Source organism: Amblyomma mixtum, chromosome 3 (genome assembly GCF_055824585.1).
Source record: "Amblyomma mixtum isolate Tamu chromosome 3, ASM5582458v1, whole genome shotgun sequence".
In the NCBI taxonomy this organism is placed as follows: Eukaryota; Metazoa; Arthropoda; class Arachnida; order Ixodida; family Ixodidae; genus Amblyomma; species Amblyomma mixtum.
In genome coordinates this window covers 317,240,524-317,265,516 of record NC_143014.1, presented here as the reverse complement: position 1 = coordinate 317,265,516, position 24,993 = coordinate 317,240,524, and the positions used below count along the sequence as shown (strand labels likewise).

Sequence of the window (24,993 nt, the reverse complement as noted above, 5' to 3'; positions counted from 1 at the left end):
TGCGACCGTTTTCGTCGTCTCCATGCAACATGTGGCGCACGGAATTCATGACTGGTTGATGAACATGGCGAGACTCTGGCGACTGCGCTAGAGGCTGCAAAAGGTTTGTTACTGTCGCGTTCATTGCAGCAGCTTTCTTAATGTCCACTAGCAGCAGTCTGTACCGACGCATCGATCAAGACACAAAATTCTTGGTTTTTGTGCAGGCATTCTTTGCGCTTCTTCTTCGTCCAGTGATCGCACATTGATAACGCAACTTGGCCAAGCGCCATCGCGAGCGGCCCCACCCTTCACTGTATCAGAACAGATACTAATCACAAATCGCCCAGAACATTCGGGCTAGCGAAAAGGTACAGTGCTAGAGAGAATAAAATAAAAACATAAACTCCTGTAGAAGCGTCACACGAGTAACCTGTCTTTGCGCAATTTTTTTTTCAAGTTTTTTCTTTCCTCTCACCACCGCTTTCCCTGCTTTTCCTGGGTCCGCTCTCAACAAAAAACATGCTCAACCCTGGTTTTTCTGTTTGCCTTTGTTCCTTCCCCGCGGACTCCTCTGTGTCTGTCGTGTCCCTCCCAGCCCCATTCCCCGAAATGGCGCGAAGGCGCTCACTGTACAACCCACTACAGAACATTTTAAGGCATCTCCCGACCACACTCCCCGCGACACTTCCATGAAGTGGACAGGGGGCTCTTATTCTACTTGTTCACTGTCTCCGGTCACTAAGCGGTGACTTTATGCTGAAGTGCTCCCCCGCCTTTCCTACGTTTTTTTAGAACAGGTTTTTCTTCTCTCCTGCGGCTGGGTTGAGTGTCAAACGATGAAGGTAGCTGCGAAAACACGCTGGCACTAGCTAGTCCCCGTTGAATTTGTGTTATATAGTTTTTTGTGCCTTTCCTCGTGTTGCTTGATCAATCCACGATCGAAGATGTCATAGCCTTCCATGCGTACGTCCAGTGCAAGTATGGTGGAATCCTGTCGTCCCTGTCTCAGTGTTGAATAACTTCGCTCCGAAAGACGTGAGTGGTGAACAGTAACATTTACTGACATTTGAGCGGTGGAGGCCACGGCAGTGAAGGCGGATCTTATGACGGCGACGTCGTCCTGCTAGGACGACGTCGCCGCATTTGAAATTGCATTTGAAATCACTCTGTCGTCTGATTAGTTGGTTTATTGGGGTTTAACGTCCCAAAGCGACTGAGGCTATGAGAGACGCCGTAGTGAAGGGCTCCGGAAATTTCGACCACCTGGGGTTCTTTAACGTGCACTGACATCGCACAGCAGACGGGCCTCTAGAGCTTCGCCTTCAAGAAATTCAGCTGCCGCGGCCGGAATCGAACCCGCTTCTTTCGGGTCAGCAGCCGAGCGCCGTAACCACTGAGCCACCACGGCGGGTCTGTCGTCTGAGTACTGCCGCCGTCTCGGCTATATGCTCGGCGTCAACAGAAACTTTCTAGTTGTTCAGTGTCTTTTTTGAATCAGCCAGTTGTAGATTGCACAGCGTAGAGGGACAAAATACTGAAAAATGTTCTCTCAGTTACAATACCGAAATTTCTTGCCCTTCATGGTAACAAGACTAACATTAGTTTTGTGGTGTGTATTTTTTCTTTACACAGCCATATGATGCATACGTGAGAGCGCAATCAGCGACGATCGTCCTGAGGGGGAGTGGCTCAAGGCTCTGAACAAACATCACGCATCGCATCGATGCTGCGGAATGTGCCGTAAATAAAGGACGATGACCAAGCAAGCATTGCAATCGTCGGAGCAACCTGTTTACCCACAAAAATGTTTACACACCAACAATGACACATTTGCAACACAATATTGATTCAAATACGACAGGCTTGAGGTGCACTCACGATACTGAGCATTGCCAATGCTCAGGGCCTGGCGTCATGAGACGCCTGGCTTGTACGTGCCTTCTCTTTCGTCCTGTCTTCTTTTGCACGCATTATCTCTTTTTATGTAATATTACGTACAAAGTCCGCTGCGTGAGATTCTGGGTAGCTCATTTTTCTCTTTTCTTATTTCTTAGCGATTACCAATCCAGAATCGCTTTACCGATAACGATCGTCGATTACAATCGCAATTATCGATTACCTATCATTAATCCTTATCTAGCTTACAGAGCACGGGATACTACGACACTTCTACACATACATCATCAATCCCTATCTAGCTTACAGAGCACGGCATGCTACGCCACTTCGACCCATACACGCCATTTGTTGCAGTACAGTGAAGCACGATAACACCCCTTTTCATTCCGTCCAATTTCTGACGCGTAATTAGCATATTAATATTTGTCTGGCTCCGCCACGTTGGCACAATAGTTACGGCGCTCGGCTGCTGACCCGAAAGACGCGGGTTCGATCCCGGCCGGGGCGGCCGAATTTCGATGAAGGCGAAATTCTAGAAGTCCGTGTACTGTGCGATGTTTTCGCACATTAAAAAACCCCAGGTGGTCGAAATTTCTGAAGCCCTTCACTACATCGTCCCTCATAGCCTGAGTCGCTTTGGGACGTTAAGCCCCCATACACCACACCAATATTTGTTTTTTTTTTCATTACTGTCAAACCAGAACACATCCCAAACACAGGTTACTGAGCCATACACCCGACCACGGGTTCAATGTGTGTCCCTCAAACACGCCTCAAGCGATTACCCTTCGTGGCCTACTGGCAATAAAGAAAAAACAAAGAACCTTCGTGGCATACGCGTTACTTGCCCATCTGGCGAAGTGGGGCTATTTTCTTTTTCTATTTACAGGAATTGGGGTTTTTTTGCCACTGATGAAGGGCGGAGCCGGGATTTCACCTGAACGAGCTCCTTACGCTGTTGCTTAATACGTGCGACTGTCCAATAGACCTTTCCCGGAATGCATCACAGCTCGTGTTTCTGGTTCGATTGGCAAAAGATAGCGCGCACCAAGGTGTCTCTAACAAGGAGAAGAAATGGGGCGGGGGAGCGATCGTCCCAAGGAAAACCGGTTGTGAAGCGAAAGTGGACTGTTTTGCCTGTGGAAGAAGTCCAGATTGGGCTAATTAGTGTAGATTCATAATGGTGGTTGAACAGCGTAAACACACCAAGATCAAGAAAGAGAGAGGACCCACACACCAGCGCTGAATTCAACGCCGGTGTGTGTGTCCTGTCTCTTTCTTGGTCTATGTGTGTTTGCCTGTGGGCCGAACTTGGGCTAGCCCACGTGGGCCGAACTTGGGCTAGCCCACGTGGGCCGAACTTGGCCTAGCCCACGTGGGCCGGACTTGGGCTTACCCATGTGGGCCGAGCATGGGTTAGCCCATGTGGGCCGGACTTGGGCTTGCCCATCCCTTAGCGAAAAAGAGGATGTGCTTAAAATGCACTTCAAACATTGTATTAATTTCGTATTTACTTCGCATTTTTATGTCCATATGCTTAAACTGCAATACGAATGCTTTCTACCCTTACAAAAATGGGCGTTGAGTTTCTGGTGTCATGTTCATGCATTCCTTGTGACACATTAGAAAGTCACCACGAAGTCAGGTATTCATGCCTTTCGACAATAAAAACTCAGCAGAGACTCTTTTTCGTTAACACAGAAGATTTCCTTATGTCATCGGCCATCAGACACTCAAGTGACTTTTCTCGCCGTTAACCCACGTGCAGAAATATACCACAACAGATTCAGATGTTATTTCACACGAATTTCTCTCATGCATGAAATAAATGCAGCAAGCGCCGGAGGCACTAAGAGGGAAGGGGGTGCAGGGGGGGGCGCTATAATTTACGCTTTTATGACTGTGTCGGCACTCTAGAAAGAGAGAGGTTGTTCACTGCTCAGTGAAGGTTTTTTTGAAAAAAAAATGTGCTTGTCGACAGCTATTGAAACATTAACGGAAAATTCGATTTTTTTTGCTCTTTAGTGTCCAGATTAGTGGTCATTACCTGTGATCATTATTCAATGCGATGAACGTACCGCGCGGTGGCGTTAATACGAGTGACCAAAAAGCGTGCTACCCGCAAGGGTGAAAGGAAGAACTTTTCTTTTTGTCTGCAAAGTGGAAAATATAGGCTTGAAGACAGTGATACAGCAACGAACAACTTAATATCAAAGGCTGGCTCAGTCGCAGGCTCCATATAGTGCGTCACGTCGAAAGCGTAAGCGCGCTCTCTTTTCAATATAACTCCGAACAGTGCAGAAAGGAACGGAACAAGAAAAAAAACAAGTGACAAGCATGCGATGTACCAGTGTACAAGATAAAAAACGGACAGCGCAGTCTCTCGATCTTCAGTCACCTCCTCATGTGTGTTTACAACATTGAAGCGTTTAGCTGGATCAGAAAGATGTGAGTCGCTAACATGCTCGCAGGTTTTGAAGCTACCTACGCATTATTCGAGTAATTTGCGCCCCGGAGTGCAGTTTTGCACAACGATGTGGTCTGTACCAAGGATTAGGAACGCTAAGAAAGTAAAACGGACAGCTGTCGCTCTGAGACTTGTAGTTTCCCACGCGGTTTGATACGGCCAGTGCGCTGTATGTCAAGGCTCAGAATACGTTGGCACTTCCAACAGGCCTGAAAGGTCCTTCTGAACAACGTTGTTGCCCCGTGCGAGCATGTAGATGCTCGCAATGGAAATAAGAAACAACTGTGGCTGCGCATATCACGCCACATAAGCTGACTAGTCAACGTCTGGTGGCATGGTGTAGTGGTTAGCGTGGTAAGATGGGGGCAGTCTGAGGTCAGCGGTTCGAATCCTCTGAAGGCGGGCAGTTTTTATTTAACTTTTTTTGTTTTTTTTACTCCACTTTTTTTATTTTGGCTCTTATTTTGCATTAGTGATCCGCATATTTGGATCAGGTTTTGCAACGGCAGGTAGGTCACGAGAGAGTCAAGAAAAAATCATCAGAAAAGCATACATTAAGAACACACTAGAACCACGGTGGCCAATTTGTTTTAGAAAGCCATTAGGAATTCATTAGGAAAATCACCAGAAAGTCATGAGAAAGGCATAAGATCCTAATGTCAAAAGTCACTAGACTTTCTAAAGAAAGTCATTAGATTTTTTCTTAAGGGTAAGTATACTACGAATAATATTTTGAACGTTCTTTAAAATGCTTGAAAAGTGCATTTTTGCCCGCTTAGCATATTTATAATGCATTAAAAATATACTAAAAATATGCAATAAATACATCAGATGTCATTAGAAATGCACTAAAAATATACATTAAATACATGAAAAACATATCCACTTCGGCTGAAAAAGTGTCTACTGGTCGGCTTAACAGAATGAAACGGGTTAATGCTTCAAGTTCAGAACAGATTGTACAACCGCAGTTATCATCAATCACAATGTACATGAAATTATAAGGTCAAGTGATGGCATGGGAACGGCAAAGATACCTACACTGCAAATCATGACGGAAGTGCCTCAGCAAACAACAAATGCTCCGACAAGCGCCATACTTGGCTTGCCTTATATATACCCACCGAGTGCGACGCACTATCTTGCCCGGTGAGGCGTTTTTTTGCGCAAAGACTGTGGGCCCAAAAATTATCCTTGAAGTGCCCTACTGGTCGCGTTCGAATCGAGAGGCGATAGAGAACAGAATTGCTAGTCGAAACTTGGGTCAGAAATAGGTCACCAGTCGAACTATCAGGCCGACGGGACCCCGAGTCCGACGCGACGGCGACGATCGGCGGTCGCGTGGGCCAACCTGGTCGTTCCCCGACTCCAGTCACACTGCACCGACGACGACGACGACGCCCCCAACGACCAAGCGTCGTCCTAGTGTGACAACGCCGCCGACCAAAGATGCCGACGAGACCCGTCGGCCGACGTTTCTTGGGCAGATCGGTGGCCGAGCGAAAACATTCGCCGACCAAAAGCGAGTACCGAGCTCAGAGCGCGAAGTGCAATCATTATTTAGACAAATAATGCACGCGCAGCAACATTCATCAAGCCATATGGCCACTTGGCCGCCGCGCCGCACCGATCGTCGCTTGCGAACTGCCGCCCCGCTGCAAGCAGGGACACACGGAGCGGTGAGCATCGCTGCGCCGCACTACCCAAGCTCCGCCCGCAACCGGTGTCGCACTTCGCTGCCATGCTGCAATGCCTGAGCGCTGCTTGGGATGGTGTACAGTATGGTCCACTGTTCAAGGGAACCTCGCGCAGCGTGGCCGCCGCGCTCCGCGAAGCGCCCCTTTTGAGAAGCGGCGAGAATCGGCGACACCAGGCGCAGGCGCAGTAACCGCGGAAGGTGGAGCCAGCCCCGCGTCGTCTGCTACGGCGTTCTTTCGGCCCTTGGCTTGCTGAGGTGGAAGCTCTGGAGCGCAACGGGTGAAGTAAACATAAAAACCGGGTTTTCCTCGCAGCTGCGTAGTGAACGTGCGTTTCAGCAAATATATATCTTTTTCATTTCCGAATTCTTCTTATGCAATTTTTCCGCTATGCAATAGTGGCGCAGGACAGACGTCTATAGCTCTCGTCCACTTTCTGTTCTGAACCCACGAAAGCAAGTAGCTGCGGCGGGGCTATTAGTGCATTTGGTCCGCAGCCATCTCGACCTGACTGCTGCCAGACAAGTGAAACCATTGGGAACCGAACAGCGTCTTATCACCGCCGTCTGCTCCCAGGGAAATACGAAATGCCGCATCATCTCTTTTGCGACCGGGCTGCTTTAGAAATCAATGGCATTCTGGCTACATCCAGCTCAGTTTGCTTTCTGCCTTTATTTTAGTCTTTCATGCGAAAGAAGTTCGAAGAACGACACTCTTGGCGTGTGGCGGCGAGGCTCCGTTTGTCGTTTTGGAGCACCAATACTGCAACCATGTCGGCAATTAATGTTGGGCGACGGACCAAATGCACTAATAGCACCGCCGCAGCTACTTGCTTTAGTGGGTTCAGAACAGAAAGTGGACGAGAACTAGAGACGTCTGTCCTGCACCACTACTGCATAGCGGAAAAATTGCCTAAGAAGAATCGGAAATGAAAAAAAAATACATATTGCTTAAACGCACGTTCACTACGTAGCTGCGAAGAAAACCTCGTTTTTATATTTAGCTAACTCGTCGCGTTCCAGAGTTTCCACCTCAGCAAGCCAAGTGCCAAAAGAGCGCCGTAGCAGACGACGCGGGGCTGGATCCACCTTCCGCGGTTATTGCGCATGCGCCTGGTGTCGCCGATTCTCGCCGCTTCTCGAAAGGGGCGCTTCGCGGAGCGCGGCGGCCACGCTGCGCGAGGTTCCCTTTAACAGTGGACCATACTGTACAAATATCGCAAGAAAAGACAAGATCGCCTTGTTATAGGAAAGACTGCTCGAGCAGCGACAAAGCATGCCTGCTTATGTTTCAAACTTTCGGCAACGGCATCGCTCGCGGGCGCTCCGGGCGACGAGCTCTTCTGCTTCCTCGTTGCCGTGGTCGTCGCTAGGCCTATAGCCTCTGTCGCATCAAAGCCGCAGCGGCCGGCGCTTCGGAAGTCGCCTGCGGTATAATAAAAGGCCTACTCTACACATCGCTTTACTGTCAACAGCATCATCTCACAATAAAATAATAATATGGTAAATTTTCACGACGCATTCAGCAGGGAAGCGAGCGGGAACTTGGCGAGCCGGGCCCCAACGCCGGGCCAGCGGCAGCAACGAGGCGGTTGTGGCAAGAAGTTTGATCATATCACAGTCGTTACCTTTGCCAGCAGCTCAGTATCGGTCAGCGATCCTCAAAAATGACACATTATTCACATTTCTTAACCCAGGGTTTATTATTTACGTCAAGAACACATTTTAGCTCGGTTTTATGACGCCGGCAGATGGGATCCAGGCTGGAGGGCCAGCCGGCATGCTCGGCGTACTTCACGTTCGCTCAAGAAAATACAAAACAGCCATGATACCAGAGAGGATGATTCCTAGATTAGAGCAAGAACAATATGCCTGTGCGAAAGGGGATCTTTCGGCAACGACACCACCTGCGGCAACGCCGGGCGACGAACTGCGCGCTGGTCCCAGGCTGCCCTAGTCGTCGCTAGGCCTAGGTGGTTTCGCATCGAAGCCGCAGTTGACGGCGCTTTGGAAGTCGCCTGTGCTAGAGTGTACTAGAATAGCCTATTCTAGTACACTACCTGTGCTATAATAAAAGGCCTACTATTCACATCGCTTTAGTGCGAGCTCGTCCCATAATAGAAGATAACTTCGATTTCCACGACACCTTCAGCAATGGAGCTAGTAGACGAGCCGCGCGCACGAAGCAGCAGCGTCGAGCTGTCGGGAAAGAACAACGTCGGCGTGAGGTCGGCTGAGTGTGACACACGCGTCGGCCGACGGTTGCTATGTCGCCGACGCGACGGCGATGCGCTCGTCGGGCGACGATCGGCGCTCGGTCGGCGTCTGCGCAGTGTGGCAGACGCGCCGACGGCACCAAAATCTCTTCCGCCGACCATCGCCAGACTGAAATCGGCCGATCATCGGCCTAGTGTGAACGCGCCTTAAGGCGCATTTGCCGGTATCATGCTATCACGTTCTCCGCAGGTAGTGTAAATAAGTGGTGATTACCTTCCTGCTAGAAGTTACCATAAACAAAGGGACTTCAGAACAGAAAAGGCTTGGGCTTGGGCAGGTTGGTAATTCATTGCAACACTGTAATCATAGCGCGGGAACAACTCAGGCGTTCTCGTCCCGTCTCGTCCTTGTCCTGCGTTGCTCCCGCGGTATGATTACTTTGTTGCAACGAAAGGACGACAGGAAAGGGAGAGCTTTCGCTGTTCCCTGAAATGTCATTTCAAGATCAAGATTGCTCCACGGTAGCTCTAAGTGTACTGCAAATATGTTTACGTGCGGACTGCCCATTTGCTAGAATTTAAGTATACTCGGACGGATTAATTGCGTGTTTACGAAAGTACACTTTAAAACATTGCCAAAACAAAATGCGATTTCCCCGAACTCGATTTCCATCATCAGGTTGTTCAACGGCAACTTGAAGTGTGCTGCAATTATGCTAAGGCGGACTGCCAATTTGCTAGAATTTAAGTATTCTTTGGAAGAATTGATTGCGGATTTACGGAAGTACACTTTAAATACGTTGACAACACGCAAATGCCATTTCACGAAACGAGATTTCGAGCACACGACTGTTCAACGGCAGCTAGAAGTGTGCTGCAAATACGTTTAAAAGGACTGCCCATTTGTTAGAATTGAAGTATATTTCGGATGAATTAATTTCATATTTACGAGAGTACACTTTTAATACACTGACAAGATGCTAAAACTGCATACATATACGTTCACAAGGACTGCCCGGTTTGTAGAATCGAAGTATATTTCGGATGAATTAATTTCATATTTGTGAAAATACACTTTTAATACACTGACAAGATGCTAAAACTGCATACATTATTTTTCATGCATTTTTTTAATGCGATGTTTATTGCCTCAGGGCATAAAACGGCATGTAATGATAAATAATTCGAAGGTGTATTTCCCCGCCCCGGGTGTCCAGTCTGCAAGAACAGAAATCTTGAGGCCGACATTCACCACCTGCTGTGGGTTTGCCCGGCGCTGAAGCCTAAAAGAATTCGGCACCTGGCGGCAGCGGGTCTTTCGCCCGATAACAGTGCTTCATACACCGCTTGGACACAAGGACCTCATCATCGTTCACTGCTCGATTTCATTAGATCAGCGAACCTTTACTCATTTATTTAGGCATCCTCATTTTTCATGCATTTGAAAATTGCTCCAAGTATGCTTTAAGTGAGGTATATTTTGCATATTTTAAGAATATATTTCGAATACCAAGCATGAAATTTCAGGAACGTATTTCCTACATATTTTTAGTGCATTCACGAATACAAAATATGTTTAAAATACAATCTAAATAGTCCACCATATATTCCAAACGTATTAGTTTTTGCTAAGGGATGTGGGCCGAGCATGGGGTAGCCCATGTGGGCTAGCCCATGCCGCTAGCATGGGCTAGCATGCCGCTAGCCCATGTCGCTAACCGCTAGCAAATATGATTCCAAATGCTTTCAAACCAGCAGAAGTTTCCGCCTTAACCAGTAAACAACCTGCGGCAGCAAGAATGCTTGCGTCTGAGCTACTCCTCTGGAAGTCAAAATGGGCGCGGCACACAAGTGGCACTACCGCCCTTGGGGCCCTTGATGCTTGCGATGAAGTGTACCGAATGTACGAAGTCTACTGTAGGTTCTGTCTTCTCTACCAGTCAGCGTCACCTCAGTGGAGCCCATGTTTTCAACGCTGCGTCGTTTGAAGACGTGTCTTCGGGCAAAGATGACCGAGGAGCGCCTGACCGGGCTTCCTTTGCTGAACGTCCCCAGGGATGTTCGTGTTGTCACATCTCGTGCCATACCGCTTTGATAAAAAAGGTAACCGCAGGACTGACTTTCTGTTTTGAAAGGAGCTTGTGAAATGAACTTGAATACGTTAAATTATTCGAAGCAAGCGCTATAGTAAGAAAAGATGGCTATGTCAATTAATTTTCTCTTACATTTACTTTTCTGCTTCATGACTAGCACTATCATTGAAACTGTTTTATTGTGAGATAAATATATATGAAGTATATATGAGTATTGCTCACGTAACCGTTAAAATTCGAAGCATGAGTTGTGGTATAACATCCATATCGCTCGCCATTTATTTTTCAACACCAAAGAATACAAAAATTCTCGTGCAAATAAAATGTAAATAAGAAATAGTTCTTTATATTTTCTTTTCTTGTTCAGTATACGGACGTCCGTACGCCTGCCCCCCTTAGAACCAATCTCTGGGACCGCCGCGGATCGGAGTGACCGCGCCGACCTTGAGCTTATGCGTCCTACGGTATATTTTGTTTAGGCCAACTTAAGATTACCGCAATGGAAGACGGCAAAGATGATTGAAAGGCGGTGCACGTGGCTCTGAAAAGTTGCCGAAAAAACGATTATATCGAAGTAGCAGAGGCACGTAGCCCACTCGAAGCAGCTGCGCAGAAGCGCGTCATTGATGCACTTGAATGTCGCAGGAGCATTGCAGAAGCCGCAAGGCATAACTTGAAATTGACACAGGCCATCCGGGGTGACAAGGGTGGTTTTGTCACGGTCCCGTTCGTTCACAGCTATCGTACAGCCACCAGTAGCGTCGCCAATAGGGGGTAGAAGTCCTCCTTTCTGATGGTATTCAGGTGGCGGTAATCGACGAAGAACCTCCAGGTTTGATCTTTTTGTCAAGGACGACCGGCGACGCTCATGGACTACTCGAATGCGCAATAATGTTGCGCGCGAGCGAGAGAGAGAGACACCCTATAGGCCATCTGTGAATAGGGCCAGTATCGCCGCTGTCACTCCTGTGGACGACAACAGGGATTCGACCCATGGGACGGTCACCATGTCTAAGATAAAGGTAAATAAAGACGAGATTGAGAAGAGCCGTGGACTCTACAGAGCACACATTGTCCGCAGACATCCAGGAAATTGGATGCGCAGGATAGTTGTGCTGTGTTGTGTTGGATTTAGTGGCACATAGGCATCTAAGGCCATCCTGCGCCAAACACTAGGTAATAGGAAATGTTCTGTGTGTGATTTAATAAAAATGTGGAAAGTGATCAGTGGTGTAAAGGGCCTACAAAGTTTAACTACCTAGTAATAACAGACAAAACGAGATTTAACAATGGCTAATGGTAAAAGCTTTAAAAAGGTCAGGTAGCCTCAGCGGCCATCCTTGGCATGAAAAGGATGTTGAGGATCCCAACCAATCAAATAAAAACCTCAGCCCCTTTTCTCACGAATGAAGAAATGGCTGAGGGACATCATGCAAAGCCATGGGTCATGATCTATATTTTTGAGAAAATCTGTTTCAGTTCAAAACAAAAACACAAGATATGTCCAAAATTGCATTATCGCCTATGAGTAGTGCTGGGTGAAAAGGAATGGTTTGCTTATAAAACACAGAAATGCACTTTTTCCTTAGTTTTTCGAGTTTCGAACATGAAAATAAAGTGTGGTTAACTATGTTCACCTCCACATGTACAAACTGGTTTGGCTTGTTTCGTCAGCAGAAACTTGTGTGTAAGGTGCGTATGACCTATACGGAGAGGGCAGATATAATGACTTCTTTAAAACGTTCCTGTTGTACACACGACTTCCATTCTCCTAAAACTAGCTTTACCAAGTGTAGATTATTATTTATTTCACTGTTCCAAACAGATTGCCATTTTTTCCTTGCTTTAAGATTTCCTAAGTTTATGCAGTGTCGATGCGGCACATTTACATTTTTAATTTTCTTGTCTCGAGCTTGCGCAGCGCATAAATCTGCTCTCTCGTTGCCTTGTATTCCGACATGAACCGGCCCCCAAGATAAATTATGTTTTGTCCTTTAGCTGTAGATATTACTATGTTGTGTATGATGTCACCAAGAAGAGGAGTGATTGCATTTCTAGAGTGGAGAGTTTAAGTACACTAAGTTGTCTGTGTAAATAATACTGTGTGCGTGGTTCTAGTTTATTATTTTTTCTATGGCGACACACACAGCGTAACATTCGGCAGTGGAAAGAGATGCACACTGTGGAAGTCTTACTGTTTCTCCCCAATATCTCGTTCTACCGCGCTTCCTACAGAAACATTTGTTTTTTTTTTACCATTCTGAAAAGCTATTGTATTTTTCTTTTAGTGCATGAAATTCTTGTATCCTATGTTGTTGTGGAGTTTTCTTTTCACGCAGCTGCGTAAGTGTGCAATGGCAGATTACAGGAAAATTGTACCATGGAGGCAGTGGCTCTCGTCTTCGGGCAATGTCAGGTAGTGTGTCCTGCCTGTCGAAATTTTGGCACATCTCTTCAAAACGCAAGAGCAGTGGCCTGGCCGCTTGAGGTTTCTTTATAAATATTGTCCTGGTAGAATATTTTGTTACAACCGGATAGGAGATGTGTTTTGGTAGTGACCGTACTTTAAGGACATATGCATACGTTAGAGCGGTTGTTCTAATTTCAAGTGACGGTTCATTTGTTTCTGCATAGAGGCGGAATATGGTCGATGTCGTGAATGCACCGCATGAGAGGCGCAGGCCTGTATTATGTAATGGATCTAATTCCTTTAGGTATGATGGTCTTCCTGAGCTGTGCACAACGCACCCATAATCTCAGGAGGAACGTACCAACGAGCGATATATGTGCAGAATACATGTTCTACCAGACCCCCAATGTTTCCTGGAGAGCACTTTGAGTACGTTTAAAGATTGCGAGGCTTTCTTTTTTAGTGTGTTTATGTGCGGTAGGAATGTAAGTTGTGTAATGTTAGGCCTAAAAAAATTATGTTCTCCTTTTACTGATAGTATAGTTTTGTTCAAATGTAGGGTAGGGTCGTTCTGCAAGCCTCTATTTGGCGAGAAAAGGATAGGTACTGTTTTTTGTTTGGAGAACTTAAACCCATTTCTATCTGCCCATATTGCTAGTCTGCTTAATGTTAGTTGTATTTGTCTCTCACAGGTTGATAAGCTGGAGGATAGACATGCAATCTAAAGGTCATCGACATAGACTGAATACATAATGGACTTTGGAATAAAATTTGCTAGGGAATTCAATTGATGACAAAGAGTGTAGTGCTTAGAATGCACCCTTGAAGTACTCCATTGTCTTGAATGAGGTTCCTCGAAAGTGTTGAACCTAGGCGTAACTGGAATGAAAGTTCGGACAGAACACCTTTAAAGCAGTTCAGCATCCTTCCATGGATACCAATATCTGCTAGGTCGCGGAGAATGCCAAACCTCCCGGTAGTGTCGTAAGCCTTTTCCGTGTCAAAGAAGACAGCCAGGCAGTGTCGTTTATGAATGAAAGCTTCTCGGACTGTGTTTTCAAGGCGAACGAGATGGTCAGATGTTGAGCACGCTTTTTTAAATCCACATTGGTGGACGTCCAAAAGTTCAAGAGATTGGAGGATGAACACTAATCCAATATTCAATACCCTTTCAAAACATTTTATAAGACAACCATTGAGTGCTATAGGCCTATAACTATCAGAGCAGGTTGACGGCTTTCCATGTTTCAGGAGTAGGACAATTACTGCTTTTTTCCAGGTGTCCGGTAGTTTTCCTGATACCGGTATTTTGTTAAAAAACCTTAAAAGTGCCTCCACAGCCGGTCATGAGATGGACTAGCATTTCATAATGTATTTCGTCTGGGCCGGGTGCAGTCTGTTTACCGGCGGACAGTACTCTATGGATTTCCTGAAGAGTAATTGGGTTATTGTAAGGCTCGTTCGTACTGCTGTTTGTTGCGAGTCTTCGTTTTTCGGCAGTGTTCTTATACTTTAAGAATTGCTGTGTATAATGCGAGGAACTGGAAATTGTAGCGAAATGTTCTAATATGTCTTCCTGCTCATCGATGCTTCTTTGGGTACCAGGGGATGTAAGAAAATGAATTGTGAATGGGGAGAAGCTGACATTTAGTTTACGAACTTGTTCCCAGATTTTTTTCGAAGAGACTGTACTATTTATGGATGACACATAATTCTGCCAGGACGTTCTCTCAGCACCGCGAAGTATGTGACGTGACTTTGCTCTCGCCTTTTTAAAACTGATAAGGTTTTCGTGTGTTGGGTATCGCCGAAAAATTCCCCAGGCTTTATTTTGTGTTTTTTAGCTTCTCTACATTCTTGGGTTTACAAGCTTCTCTACATTATTGGGTATAGCGCAGCAGCTATGATACAGGTTGTGATTTCATTCAGTTCGTCGACGCTAAGGCTATCGGAATATATATTTATCCAGGCTGACCTTTTCGCGAAAGAGTGAGCAGAATATGGCTAAGTGTAGCTTCCAACAGCGAGGTCTGCTTTGGATGATCAAAGGTGACGAGGACATGCTGATAATGACGGGCAAATGGTCACTTCCATAAGGGTTGCCCAGGACATCCCATTTAAAATCTGTAAAGACCGATGGTGAACTAAAAGATAAATCTATGGGGCCAGTGTTTCCAGTACTTGGGGAGCAGTATGTGCGCTTTCTTGTATTCAGTAGGCACACATTGTCGCACAGTATAAAATCTTCTAAAATGTGACCTCTCGTGTCAGTTTGATCACTTTCCCAAATGGACGAATGGGCATTAAAATCCCCAAATACCAGATATGGCTCTGGCAGCTGTTTTAAAAGTGTTTCCAACTCATTAAGTGTAACTGTTTGGTGTGGCCCAATATATATAGAACACATTGTAATTGTTTTGAAATGTAGGACGGTGACTGCAACCGCTTCAAAGTTAGTTTGAAGTTTGACTTCGCAAGTTTGCTCTCTATCAGAACGAAAGCCTTTGTATTGCCTAAAAAAATTCTTGTGTTTAGGACCTAGGTTCGTTTCCTGTAGGCATAAGGCCAAAGGGGAAGAGTGTCTTGTAGTTATTGAAAAGTCACACACTTCCACTGTATAAGGAACGCCATTTCCTGTGGCTTTTTTTATAGGAGAAGTGGGAACCTAGGTTTTTTGTGTAGAGGGACTTGTTTTTCGGGTATTTCGTTTATTTTGGCGGTAAAGTGAGCTGTGCCTCCAGCGGAGAACGGGCGTGCCGGAAGATACATCCATCTTGAGTCGAGTTGTATCCAGCTTTCGGGGCTACGAAACCTTGCGATACTTTACAACAGTTTTTCGCAAACCATAAAAAATTTAATAAGTTCTTTGTTTCAGATGTCTTTGCGGTAGGCTGTGTTCCTTAACGCTAACAGAAATGTATAACGGCCTGCACTTTCACTGTCTCAAAAGGAATTGGTGCCAGGGCGGCACAGTTGTCTAAAGCAATGGAAGCAGTTCTCTAAAAGAAGCTGTCGTGGGGCTGGTCTAAAGCTGATTCCCTGTTCTCGCTTCTTAATACAAAGTAAAATATGATATTCACTGTAAATATACTAGTGTGTTTTATGTGAAATGCAAATGCTAATGGCCACGGCACTGGTATTTTCGCATGGGAATGTACCGCTCACTTATTTACCCTCACCCTATCCTAGCCGTTAACTGTACGGCTTGAACGTGCTTGCGAGTACCATCGTGATGTCCACTACGGTGTTTCTTAAAGGATAAAATATAGTGCACATGGTCACAGAATAAGGCTGCCACAGAAACTTTAACCAAATGTCAGAGTTAGGTCTATGCTTGCCGTGCCTGGTAGTCCAGAGCCATTGTGTTGCAGTGGTTGCGACATCGTCTCTTGCTGCAAACTCAAAATAACAGCTACATGCTGTGCTCCATGTCTTGGCTTTTTTGTGAGCTCTAGCCATCGATTCAACAGCAAATAATATACATAGGGTCATACTTCGAGCTATACCTTTAAGACAAGTGCGCCCGACATCTTAAAAATAAAAAAATGTAAGTGATGGAGCCACCAGATTAAGACGCAACTTAAAGCTGCCTTTTAAAAAACCTGGTTAATATGTTATCACTTTGCTAGCAGGCACCAGATTGGCGGCACTTTCTGAATGCATGCAAAAGTTTGCTTCTTCGGATTTAACGTCCCAAAGCGACTCAGGCTATAAGAGACGCCGTATTGAAGGGCTCCGGAAAGTTCGACCACCTCGGGTTCTTTAACGCGCACTGACATCGCAGAGTGCACGGACCTCAACAATTTCGCCTTCATCGAAATTCGACCGTCGCGACCAGGATCTATCCTGCGACTTTCGGGACAGCAGCCGAGCGCCGTAACCACTGAGCCACCACGGCGGCCGCATGCAGAAGTGTGTCATCCAGCGCAGCATCGACTCGACACGATGGCGCGCGTGCATACCCCTAGCTTTCGTAGTTTGTTTCTTTTATGCACTAACTCAGTGCAACTCCTGCGACAGTAGGTTAGACATTGACCACGTTTGGAAGTTGAATTCGGCCCCCTTTTATTGCGATGTGTTTGAGTGTGAACTAAAAACTCAATACTTAATTATGACCTACAGAAGGCCTGTATAGGTCCGGTATTGCAAAACCTATTCAGTCTGTTCTTCCCTCTTTCAGTGTAATTTTGAAGCATTAATGCACTTGCGATAAGCTAGTTCCTTTTGTTTGGAGCTTGACAAAGGTTGGCAGTCTCTGTGGCAATATTCTATATGAAGTTTAGCCCACCTATAATAACTGGAGTTATAATGAACGCTCAGTTATTATGAATGAGGGTGGTGCTACTGTCAAAATATGTGTTAGAGCAATGGCTATGCGTCTCACAGAATAAACGGCCATGAGAGCTCGACGTCGAGCAAGTGAGAACACGTCCTACCCACCCTAAAGCAATGCGAAGATCGCCAAAAAGAAATAAAAATTCAGCATTGAAACCAGTGGCCAAGCGCACACTGACTGAATGCACTGCCAGTAAGTGCATGCATGTGTGCGAGTTGGTCTAAAGTAGTAGCAGAAGCCTGGTGCACGCAAAAGAGGGACAGCGGTGAAAATGGTACACAGTCTCGGTGATTAACCAATGCCAGCATTTGAGAACTCAAATCACCAGCTGGCCAGTGAGGCATAACGTGTGACTGGCTGCCAACCAGTCACATGGTATGCCTTGCTGGCCAACTGGCGACGTGATGTGTGTTTTCCAAATGGTTCTCCAATTTATTTTCTGCTGGCATGCGGAAGCAGCGCACACAAAAGGGCAGTGCAATTCCCCATTCCAAGTGCAGATCTGTTGCAGTAGCTTCGTCGCTGCATCCGTGCAATTTTGATGAGAGCCGGAGACGTAGAGGCCGACCCACCGCCAAGTGCCAAATGCCTGTAAGAAGAAAGGTCCACTTACTACGAACCTCGGTTATAGTGAACCCAATCCTCATGACCACCAGGTTCAATATAAGTGAGCTCGACTGTATTTCATTTGTGCACTCCTTCAGTGCATTTGCCAAGGAAAGTGATGCAGAACAATAGGATGTACAAGTATGGAATGCAGTGTCACTTGGAATGTTCAATGTGATTTCGAGTAAATGAGGCATTCTTGCTTGTTTTGTTTTTAACATTCAAGACGAACATTGGAGGCGGCGTGATGGTGGAAAACACTGCTAAGCCGGCCGCATGCGCACTGCAAAACTCAGCCGGCAAATTTTGAGCGTCATTCGCTAAGAGCCGTTTTCACGCTCGACGAGCTAAGAGGAACATCGCTCTACGAGATAGGAACAAATTCAAGGAAGGACGGACCATTAAAAAAGGCCTTGGACCCTGTCCGTGTCGATGCAGTTAGCACCTTTTCTTGCTTAATGCCAGGGAATGCACATTCCCCAAGATCGTTCTTCGCACCTTCTGCTGTGTCACAGGTCTGAGCCCATTCTTGATCGGTTGCTTTCGCTGGCGCTGAGCACTGAGAATTGTGGGTTAAGTTCTGTATTTATGAGAGGTTGTGGCCACACATTGAATCAGGGTGACCAGAACTTGTTCTTATGAGAGAGTGCACGTGTTTATGACGGCGCGCCCCAGACCAATTAGCTGTTTTCCTTCAACTCGCGGATTTTTTTAACCAGTTTGTGAATTTGGGAGAGACTAGGATTCGAACCGCCATCCTCTCGTACATAAGGCAGCTACTCTACCTCTACGCCATCGCTGCAAAGGGTTCACTGCTCATAGTGTAATAGCTTTTGGCTCACTGAATGTATCAGTTAGATGATTAGCATTCCTAACTTGCACTAAAAAATAAAAACTGGAATGCTGGAAATATTCCTTAGTGAAGCTGAATGTACAGTACTGAAATTCTACCCATGTTGGGTGTTTGGGTTCTAAAGATGGGTTACGGGAAACTCCAAATTCTTGTACAACGTATACTTTGGTTGTTAACTCCTTGCAAACTTATTGTCATCTTCATTGTTTTAGCCGTTCATTGTTGTAGTATGCATATACTGAGGGACCATATATTAATGTCCTATGCAGGCATGCATGCCTTTTAGGAATGAGCAGAAAAGGCAGGTTTATTTGCCGTTTTCGAAGGATGATGGGCTTCGTTTTCATGAGCTTGAAATTTCTAACTTCTGTTTACTGCAGTACTACATGCAGAAACAAAAACCGATTTCTTTTGGTCTTTTTCAGGGTACACCTGCGCCCACATTGAAACAACACCACTTCATTTGAAGAACAGCCTGTCTTCTATGCTGTGCAGAGAAATAAAGTGAGTGTATTTCTTTGCACACCGTACAAGACAGGCTGCTGCATGCACGGCATTGAAGACTGGCTGCAGCTTATTGTACATAACAGTACACTTTCCCATATATGCAACGTCTGTTTCTGCTTTGCATCTGCATAAAAAGGTCGTCACGAACTGCTTGTAGTGTCAGCATCCACAAACCAAATACACAGAGCTGATTTTCTCGTGAAAAGCACCAGACACTCATTGAGAACTCAGAAAAAACTCTCACATCAAGTGCTGGAGAAACACAGCGGCGAACCTTCTTTAGAAACACAGAAAAAACTCGGGAGAAAACTCATTAGAAACTCTCAAGACAATCTGGTGGCTTTGTTGTGCAATAGTAGCAGCTTCTCATGAGACACACAAGCAAATGTTCTTAAGGGATCACCGCAGTATTTGTTATCTGCCTCTTCTTTATAACTTACATGACTGTCGCCATATTCGGCTACTGCTGCGGCGTGCCACCTTGTCGCTCGATTTCCTGGAGTTTCTTGTTGCAGTGGTCGTCAGTCTCCAGGTGCTCCAATTTGTACCCAATGTTCCTGAAGAGAACGATGCCACAGTACTGGCATGACAGGTCCACATGTTCCTCATCTTCCATCGGCTGATGCTGCGGCAAGCATGCGGGTGTTACGGGCGTTGTCTGGTTCGGTGCTGACTCCGACAAGGACAGCGCCCGTATGCCTTCGTCAAGTGAAATCCGACGCAGAACCTCTTCTCTCTGCAGTGCCTTCCGGTGCTTCTTGCCCTGCGATAGAAAGAAGCAGAATGCGTGCCCGCTGTCAATTGCGCAAGCAAGGTTTTAGTGAATAGTTGAGGCTACTAGAGAGGGAATGTGCAGGGTGTGTGTCCTTTAGTTTCACAGCAACAGCTTTGTATTACACATGACAATCAAAAGTCTACACAATCGCGTCAAAAATACAACACAATATTTTGTACTTTTGTCATCACGACAAATTTTTCTGTTTTTTCATAGCATTTTTTCTGTAGTACTGTATAGTAGTTTTCTGTAGGCTGCAGATCTGTAGTACTTTTCTCTAGTAACTGCACGAAATTCTGCTGTTCTGTTGCGCTACAAAACGGTCTGTTGTGGTACAAAAAGTTCTGTTGCGCTACAAAACTTGCATAACTGGCTCCCTGTGCCAAAGAACACCTGAAATGCGCTGTCAGGTGCGTGGTGGTGGTGTCCAACTGCAAATAACTGTTTCTAAGAATACTTCCAGCTGAGCGAAGGTTAACTGACAGCAATTTGTTCCCGGAATTCAACTCACGCTTGTATGGGCAGTCAGGGCCCCTTGACACGTCATGGCTACGTTGCAGACATTGCACTGGAACGGCAGCCCTGCGTTCTGCGCCAGAATTGTCACGGCGGCAGCCGGTGCCGCGGATGCGTCGGTATCCAGGGTGGCGGCCTCAGCGGCGGGTCTTCCGACTTCGGCCCGTGGTTGGAAGTGCCTCTGGCTTTCAACATTCTTTAGGTGTTTGACGCTCTTCAGGTGGTCGTGGTAGGGCACAGGGCCGTTGAAAAGCATGCAGCATGGCTCGCAGGAGAAACGTGTCGACGCCATCTGCAAAATAATGTGCGACTATGTTCGATGGCTTCGAGTTCAATAACACTTCACTTGCCGGAAGGAGTTGCTCTACGAAAAGCCACAAATTTAAAGTATTTCCGCCGAACCTGTAAGTTGCAAACGAGAAAACCTGATAAGATACTGCCGCGAAGTCTTATTGTTCTTGAATAACTTTTGTTCCTTTATCGCTGTAGGAGCGCACACTTATCATTTTCAGCTTTGTTTCACGGGGTCTGTTATCTATTGTATTACATTCAGGCGAGGCAGAAGATCGCGACTCTGTTTCTATGTAGAAAGCTGTGAGCAATGTACAAAGAACGGCCAACGCGTTATGGCCTTACCATTTATCCACGGCTCTAAAGAGCTCATATCACTCTTGCCACCCCAAAGTTTTTTCCTTTCACTGTTGGCGTAAACACCTTAGAAAACCTTCGTCTGCCTTCATTCCTGCTTGTGGTAAGCTTTACACAACAGTATTTCCAGAGGCAAAAATAAAGTCTACGTGCATTTAGGTTTTCCGTTTCACGTTCTTCCTCAAGCTTGTCATTCAAAAACAAGTTCATCAGCATAATGACACTTCGGCAGCTGGAGGGAATGTCATATGGACGAAACTTGGTGGTATCCAAAAAATAATAGTACAGCCTTGCATAGTAGTCGTTCGAGGCAAGCACATTGCAGGAGACGCATCACGCCCCGATCCCTTACCTCCCTGACTGCATCCATACCCACGCAAGCTTAATTGACAAATAACTGGTCTCACGATGAAAGTCAAAACTTCGATTATCACGGAGACGTTATATAAGCACAGAATGTAACGCCAATAGCCTTGACTCGTGGCCAGCACACGTCTCCTTAGTACCTGTACCTGTACCTGTACCTTAGTACCTTAGTAACTGTACTATGATCGATCATACATCATCATCATCATCAGCCTGACTTCACCCACTGCAGGGCAAATGCCTCCACCGTGTCTCTCGAATTAACCCTGTACTACGCCAGTTGCGGCCACTGTATCCCCGCAAACTTCTTAATCTCATCCCCTTACCTAAACTTCTTATTAACCCCGGGTGAGCTGCTTACGTCCTTTAAGGAAGTGTTCTAGCCAGGAGATCAAATTTTGTGGAATGGTGAGCGATGACAACTTATATAGAAGATGATTATAGAAAACACGATCAAATGCCTTTGAAAAGTCGAGAAAGATAGTGTCGATCTGGACAAGGTTATCTAAGTATTGTAGAATGTCATGGGTGAATTCGGCGAGCTGGGTCTCACATGACAGCTGCTTCCAGAAGCCTTGTTGATTGGGACAGAAAAAGTTCATTGATTCTAGGTGGGTCATTAGATTGGAAAAAATAATGTGCTCAAGTAGTTTTCACGGTATACAAATGAGGGAAACAGGATGATTTTTTAGGGCACGTGCGTTCATCCGCTTTAAATATGGGTGTAATTTTGGCTTTTTCCAATTGTCAGGAACAACCCCGGTATCTAAGAATTGCGTAAAAATTGAGGTGATTTGAGGTGATTAAAACTATCTTGTACGCATAATCGTGACATCTTGCCTGATTGCATGGTGGAATTTGTTGCAGCTAGTCAACAGTTTCACTATATCGAAAAGCGACCAACATTATTTGTAGCAAATGCGCGTTGTGTTGTGTAGGGTTTAATGGCTTATAAGCGGCTAAGGCTATCATGCACCAAGCCGCCGCAGTGGCTCAGTGGCTATGGTGCTCGGCTGCTGGCCTGAAAGACGCGGGTTCGATCCCGGCCGCGGCGGCTGAATTTCTTTGGAGGAGAAATTCGAGGCCCGTGTACTGTGCGATGTCAGTGCACGTTAAAGAACCCCAGGTGGTCGAAATTTCCGGAGCCCTCCACTACGGCGTCTCTCACAGCCTTAGTCGCTTTGGGACGCTAAACCCCATAAACCAAACCAAACCTATCATGCACCAAGCTGAGGGTAGAGAAAATTGTTTTATGCAGTATGTTATAGAAAAGTGTAAATAAACGGTGGTGTAACGGCGAAAAAAGTTATTTCGTGCAACCTACTAAAGATATAGGACAAAGTTATAGAAGTGACCTATGGTAAAAGCTTTGAAGAAGGTCAGATATCCTCTGCAACCATCCTTGGCTGCGCAAGGATGCCGAAGACCCCAACAAATCGAGTAAAGACTTCAGCCTTCTTCTAAGAACGAGAGAGTGGCTGAGGAGTGATTCAGAAAATCTGCTGGTTTTATTTATTTTTATTTATTTATTTATCAAATACTGCCGGCTCCCCTTCGGCGGCCGAGGCAGGGATGGGGGGGGGTACAAACAAAAGACAATAAAAATACACTCTCTCTTGGCGTTCACATGAAAAAACAAAATGAATACTTCATAATCAAAAGAACTTTGATTATGAACTTTGATAAAAACTGAACAATATTTATTACATCTACAATTTTTTTAAAAGTCCTGCTATGTTTAGAAACTTAAAAACCTGTGAAATGTCAACGAATGCATGTTCATTTAAGAGCAATATTGAATGGAATGGTATGTGTTCATTATAAAAAAATGTAAAAAGCTCCTTTCTCAGTATTTCTAGTTTTGTGCATGAAAATAAAACATAGTTTATTGTTAGCTCATCTTTGCATAATTCACATTGTGGCATGTTTTGTTTTGTAAGTAGGAAATTATGTGTGAGGTGCGTGTGCCATATAGGAGACGACAGATAACCACTTCTTTGAAACGTTCCTGGTGGTTGCAGGATTTCCACTCACCTAAAACTGGCATTACTGAGGGTAATTTGTTTGCTTCTTTGTTCAATACGGACTGCCATTTCTGTCTTATGTTACAATGATCTAAGTTAATGCAACCTTTAAACCTTATATTTGCTTTTCTGATTTGCCTGTCAAGAGCTTGAGCAGCGCACAAGTCTGCTGTCTCGTTTCCTTTTATTCCGATATGACTCGGAACACAGCACTGTTTGCTTCTTCCTTGACCTGTGGCTATCACTATGTTATGTATAATGCCACCAAGTGATGGAGTGATTGCATTTCTTGCATTTCTTGAGTGGAAAGCAGTAAGTAAACTTAGTGAGTCTATGTAAATAATGCTGTTTGTGAGCTCTCATTTACTATTTGCTGAGTGGCTACACAGACGGCGCAACATTCGGCAGTGACGATTGATGCACATTGCAGAAACCTTACTGTTGGATTCCCATTCCCTTGTACCACTGCGCTTCCAGTATAAGCATCTGTTTTTGAGCCATCTGTATAAGAAGGTGTGAAAGTACTGTATTTTTCCTCCGGTGCAAGAAATTCTTACATTATATGCTGCTGTCGACGTTATTTTTTATGGAACTTTGTAAGAGTGAAATCGCAGATTGCAGGAAAAAAGTACCATAGAGGGAGTGGATCTCGGCTTGGAGATATGCCAGGTAATGTGTCTAGTATGCCGAGGTTTTCGCACATCTTTTCGAAACGCATGAGCAGCGGGCTGGTAGTCTGCGGTTTGTTGTTAAATAGTGTTCTCGATGGGCACTTTGCGGCTATCTCGTGACAGATGTGTTTAGGTACTGAACGGATTTTTAAAATGCATGAACACGTGAGCATTGCTCTTCTGTCTGTAAGTTATGGTTCGTTTGTTTCTACATAAAGACTGTTTATAGGCGATGTCCTGTATGCACCAGCGAAAAAACGCAAACCTGAATTATGTACCGGGTCCAGTCGTTTCAGGTACGACGGTCTCGCTGACCCGTATACTATACATCCGTAATCCAGGGAAGAGCGCACTAGAGAGCGATAAATTTGCAAAACACATGACCTATCGGAATCCCAGTGCTTTCGGGAGAGGACATTAAGTATATTAAGGGATCGGGAGCTTTCTTTTTAAATGCATTTATATGAGGCAGGAAAGTAAGTTTTCTGTCAAATGTTATGCCTAGAAATTTCTGTTCATTTTTACGGGTAGCTGTTTCGTTCAAGTGGAGGGTGGGATTTGCCTGTAAGCCTCGTTTGAGTGAGAACAAAGTGGCCACCCGTTTCCGTGGATAGAAGCGGAAACCATTTCTGTCCGCCCATGCTGCCATTTTATTTAATGTTAGCTGTATTTCCCTTTCACATGTTAATATGTTGCAGGATGTGCAAGCTATCTGGAGGTCGTCTACATAGACTGAGTACATAACTGACCCTGGGATTATTTTACTCAGAGAGTTCATTTTTGCAATAAAGAACGTGGTACTTAAAATACACTGCTCAGCTACCTCATTCTCCTGGATGAAATTCTTTGAAAGGGTTGAACCCACGCGTACATGGAAAGAACGGTTAGATAAGAAGTCTTTTAGGAAGTTCAACATTCTGCCTCGGAT

General features: G+C 45.4%; 1 protein-coding gene across 1 annotated transcript; it reads right to left on the bottom strand.

The window, feature by feature from the left end:
- Positions 1-19,525: 19,525 nt before the first annotated feature.
- Positions 19,526-20,648, bottom strand: LOC149355718 (zinc finger protein 346-like). Its single transcript, XM_089577683.1, has 2 exons — positions 20,352-20,648; positions 19,526-19,828 (listed from the first exon to the last, which is right to left on the bottom strand). The coding sequence occupies exons 1-2, from the start codon at positions 20,646-20,648 to the stop codon at positions 19,526-19,528; spliced, it is 600 nt and encodes a 199-aa protein (XP_089433809.1).
- Between the last annotated feature and the right edge of the window lie 4,345 nt (positions 20,649-24,993).

Bases quoted from the DNA above. Each gene is read 5' to 3' on its own strand.
- LOC149355718 (XM_089577683.1), bottom strand. From the start codon at position 20,648: ATGGCGTCGACACGTTTCTCCTGCGAGCCATGCTGCATGCTTTTCAAC. The intron at 19,829-20,351 runs GTGAGTTGAATT...TTTCTATCGCAG, and splicing joins CCCTGACTGCCCATACAAGC to GGCAAGAAGCACCGGAAGGC.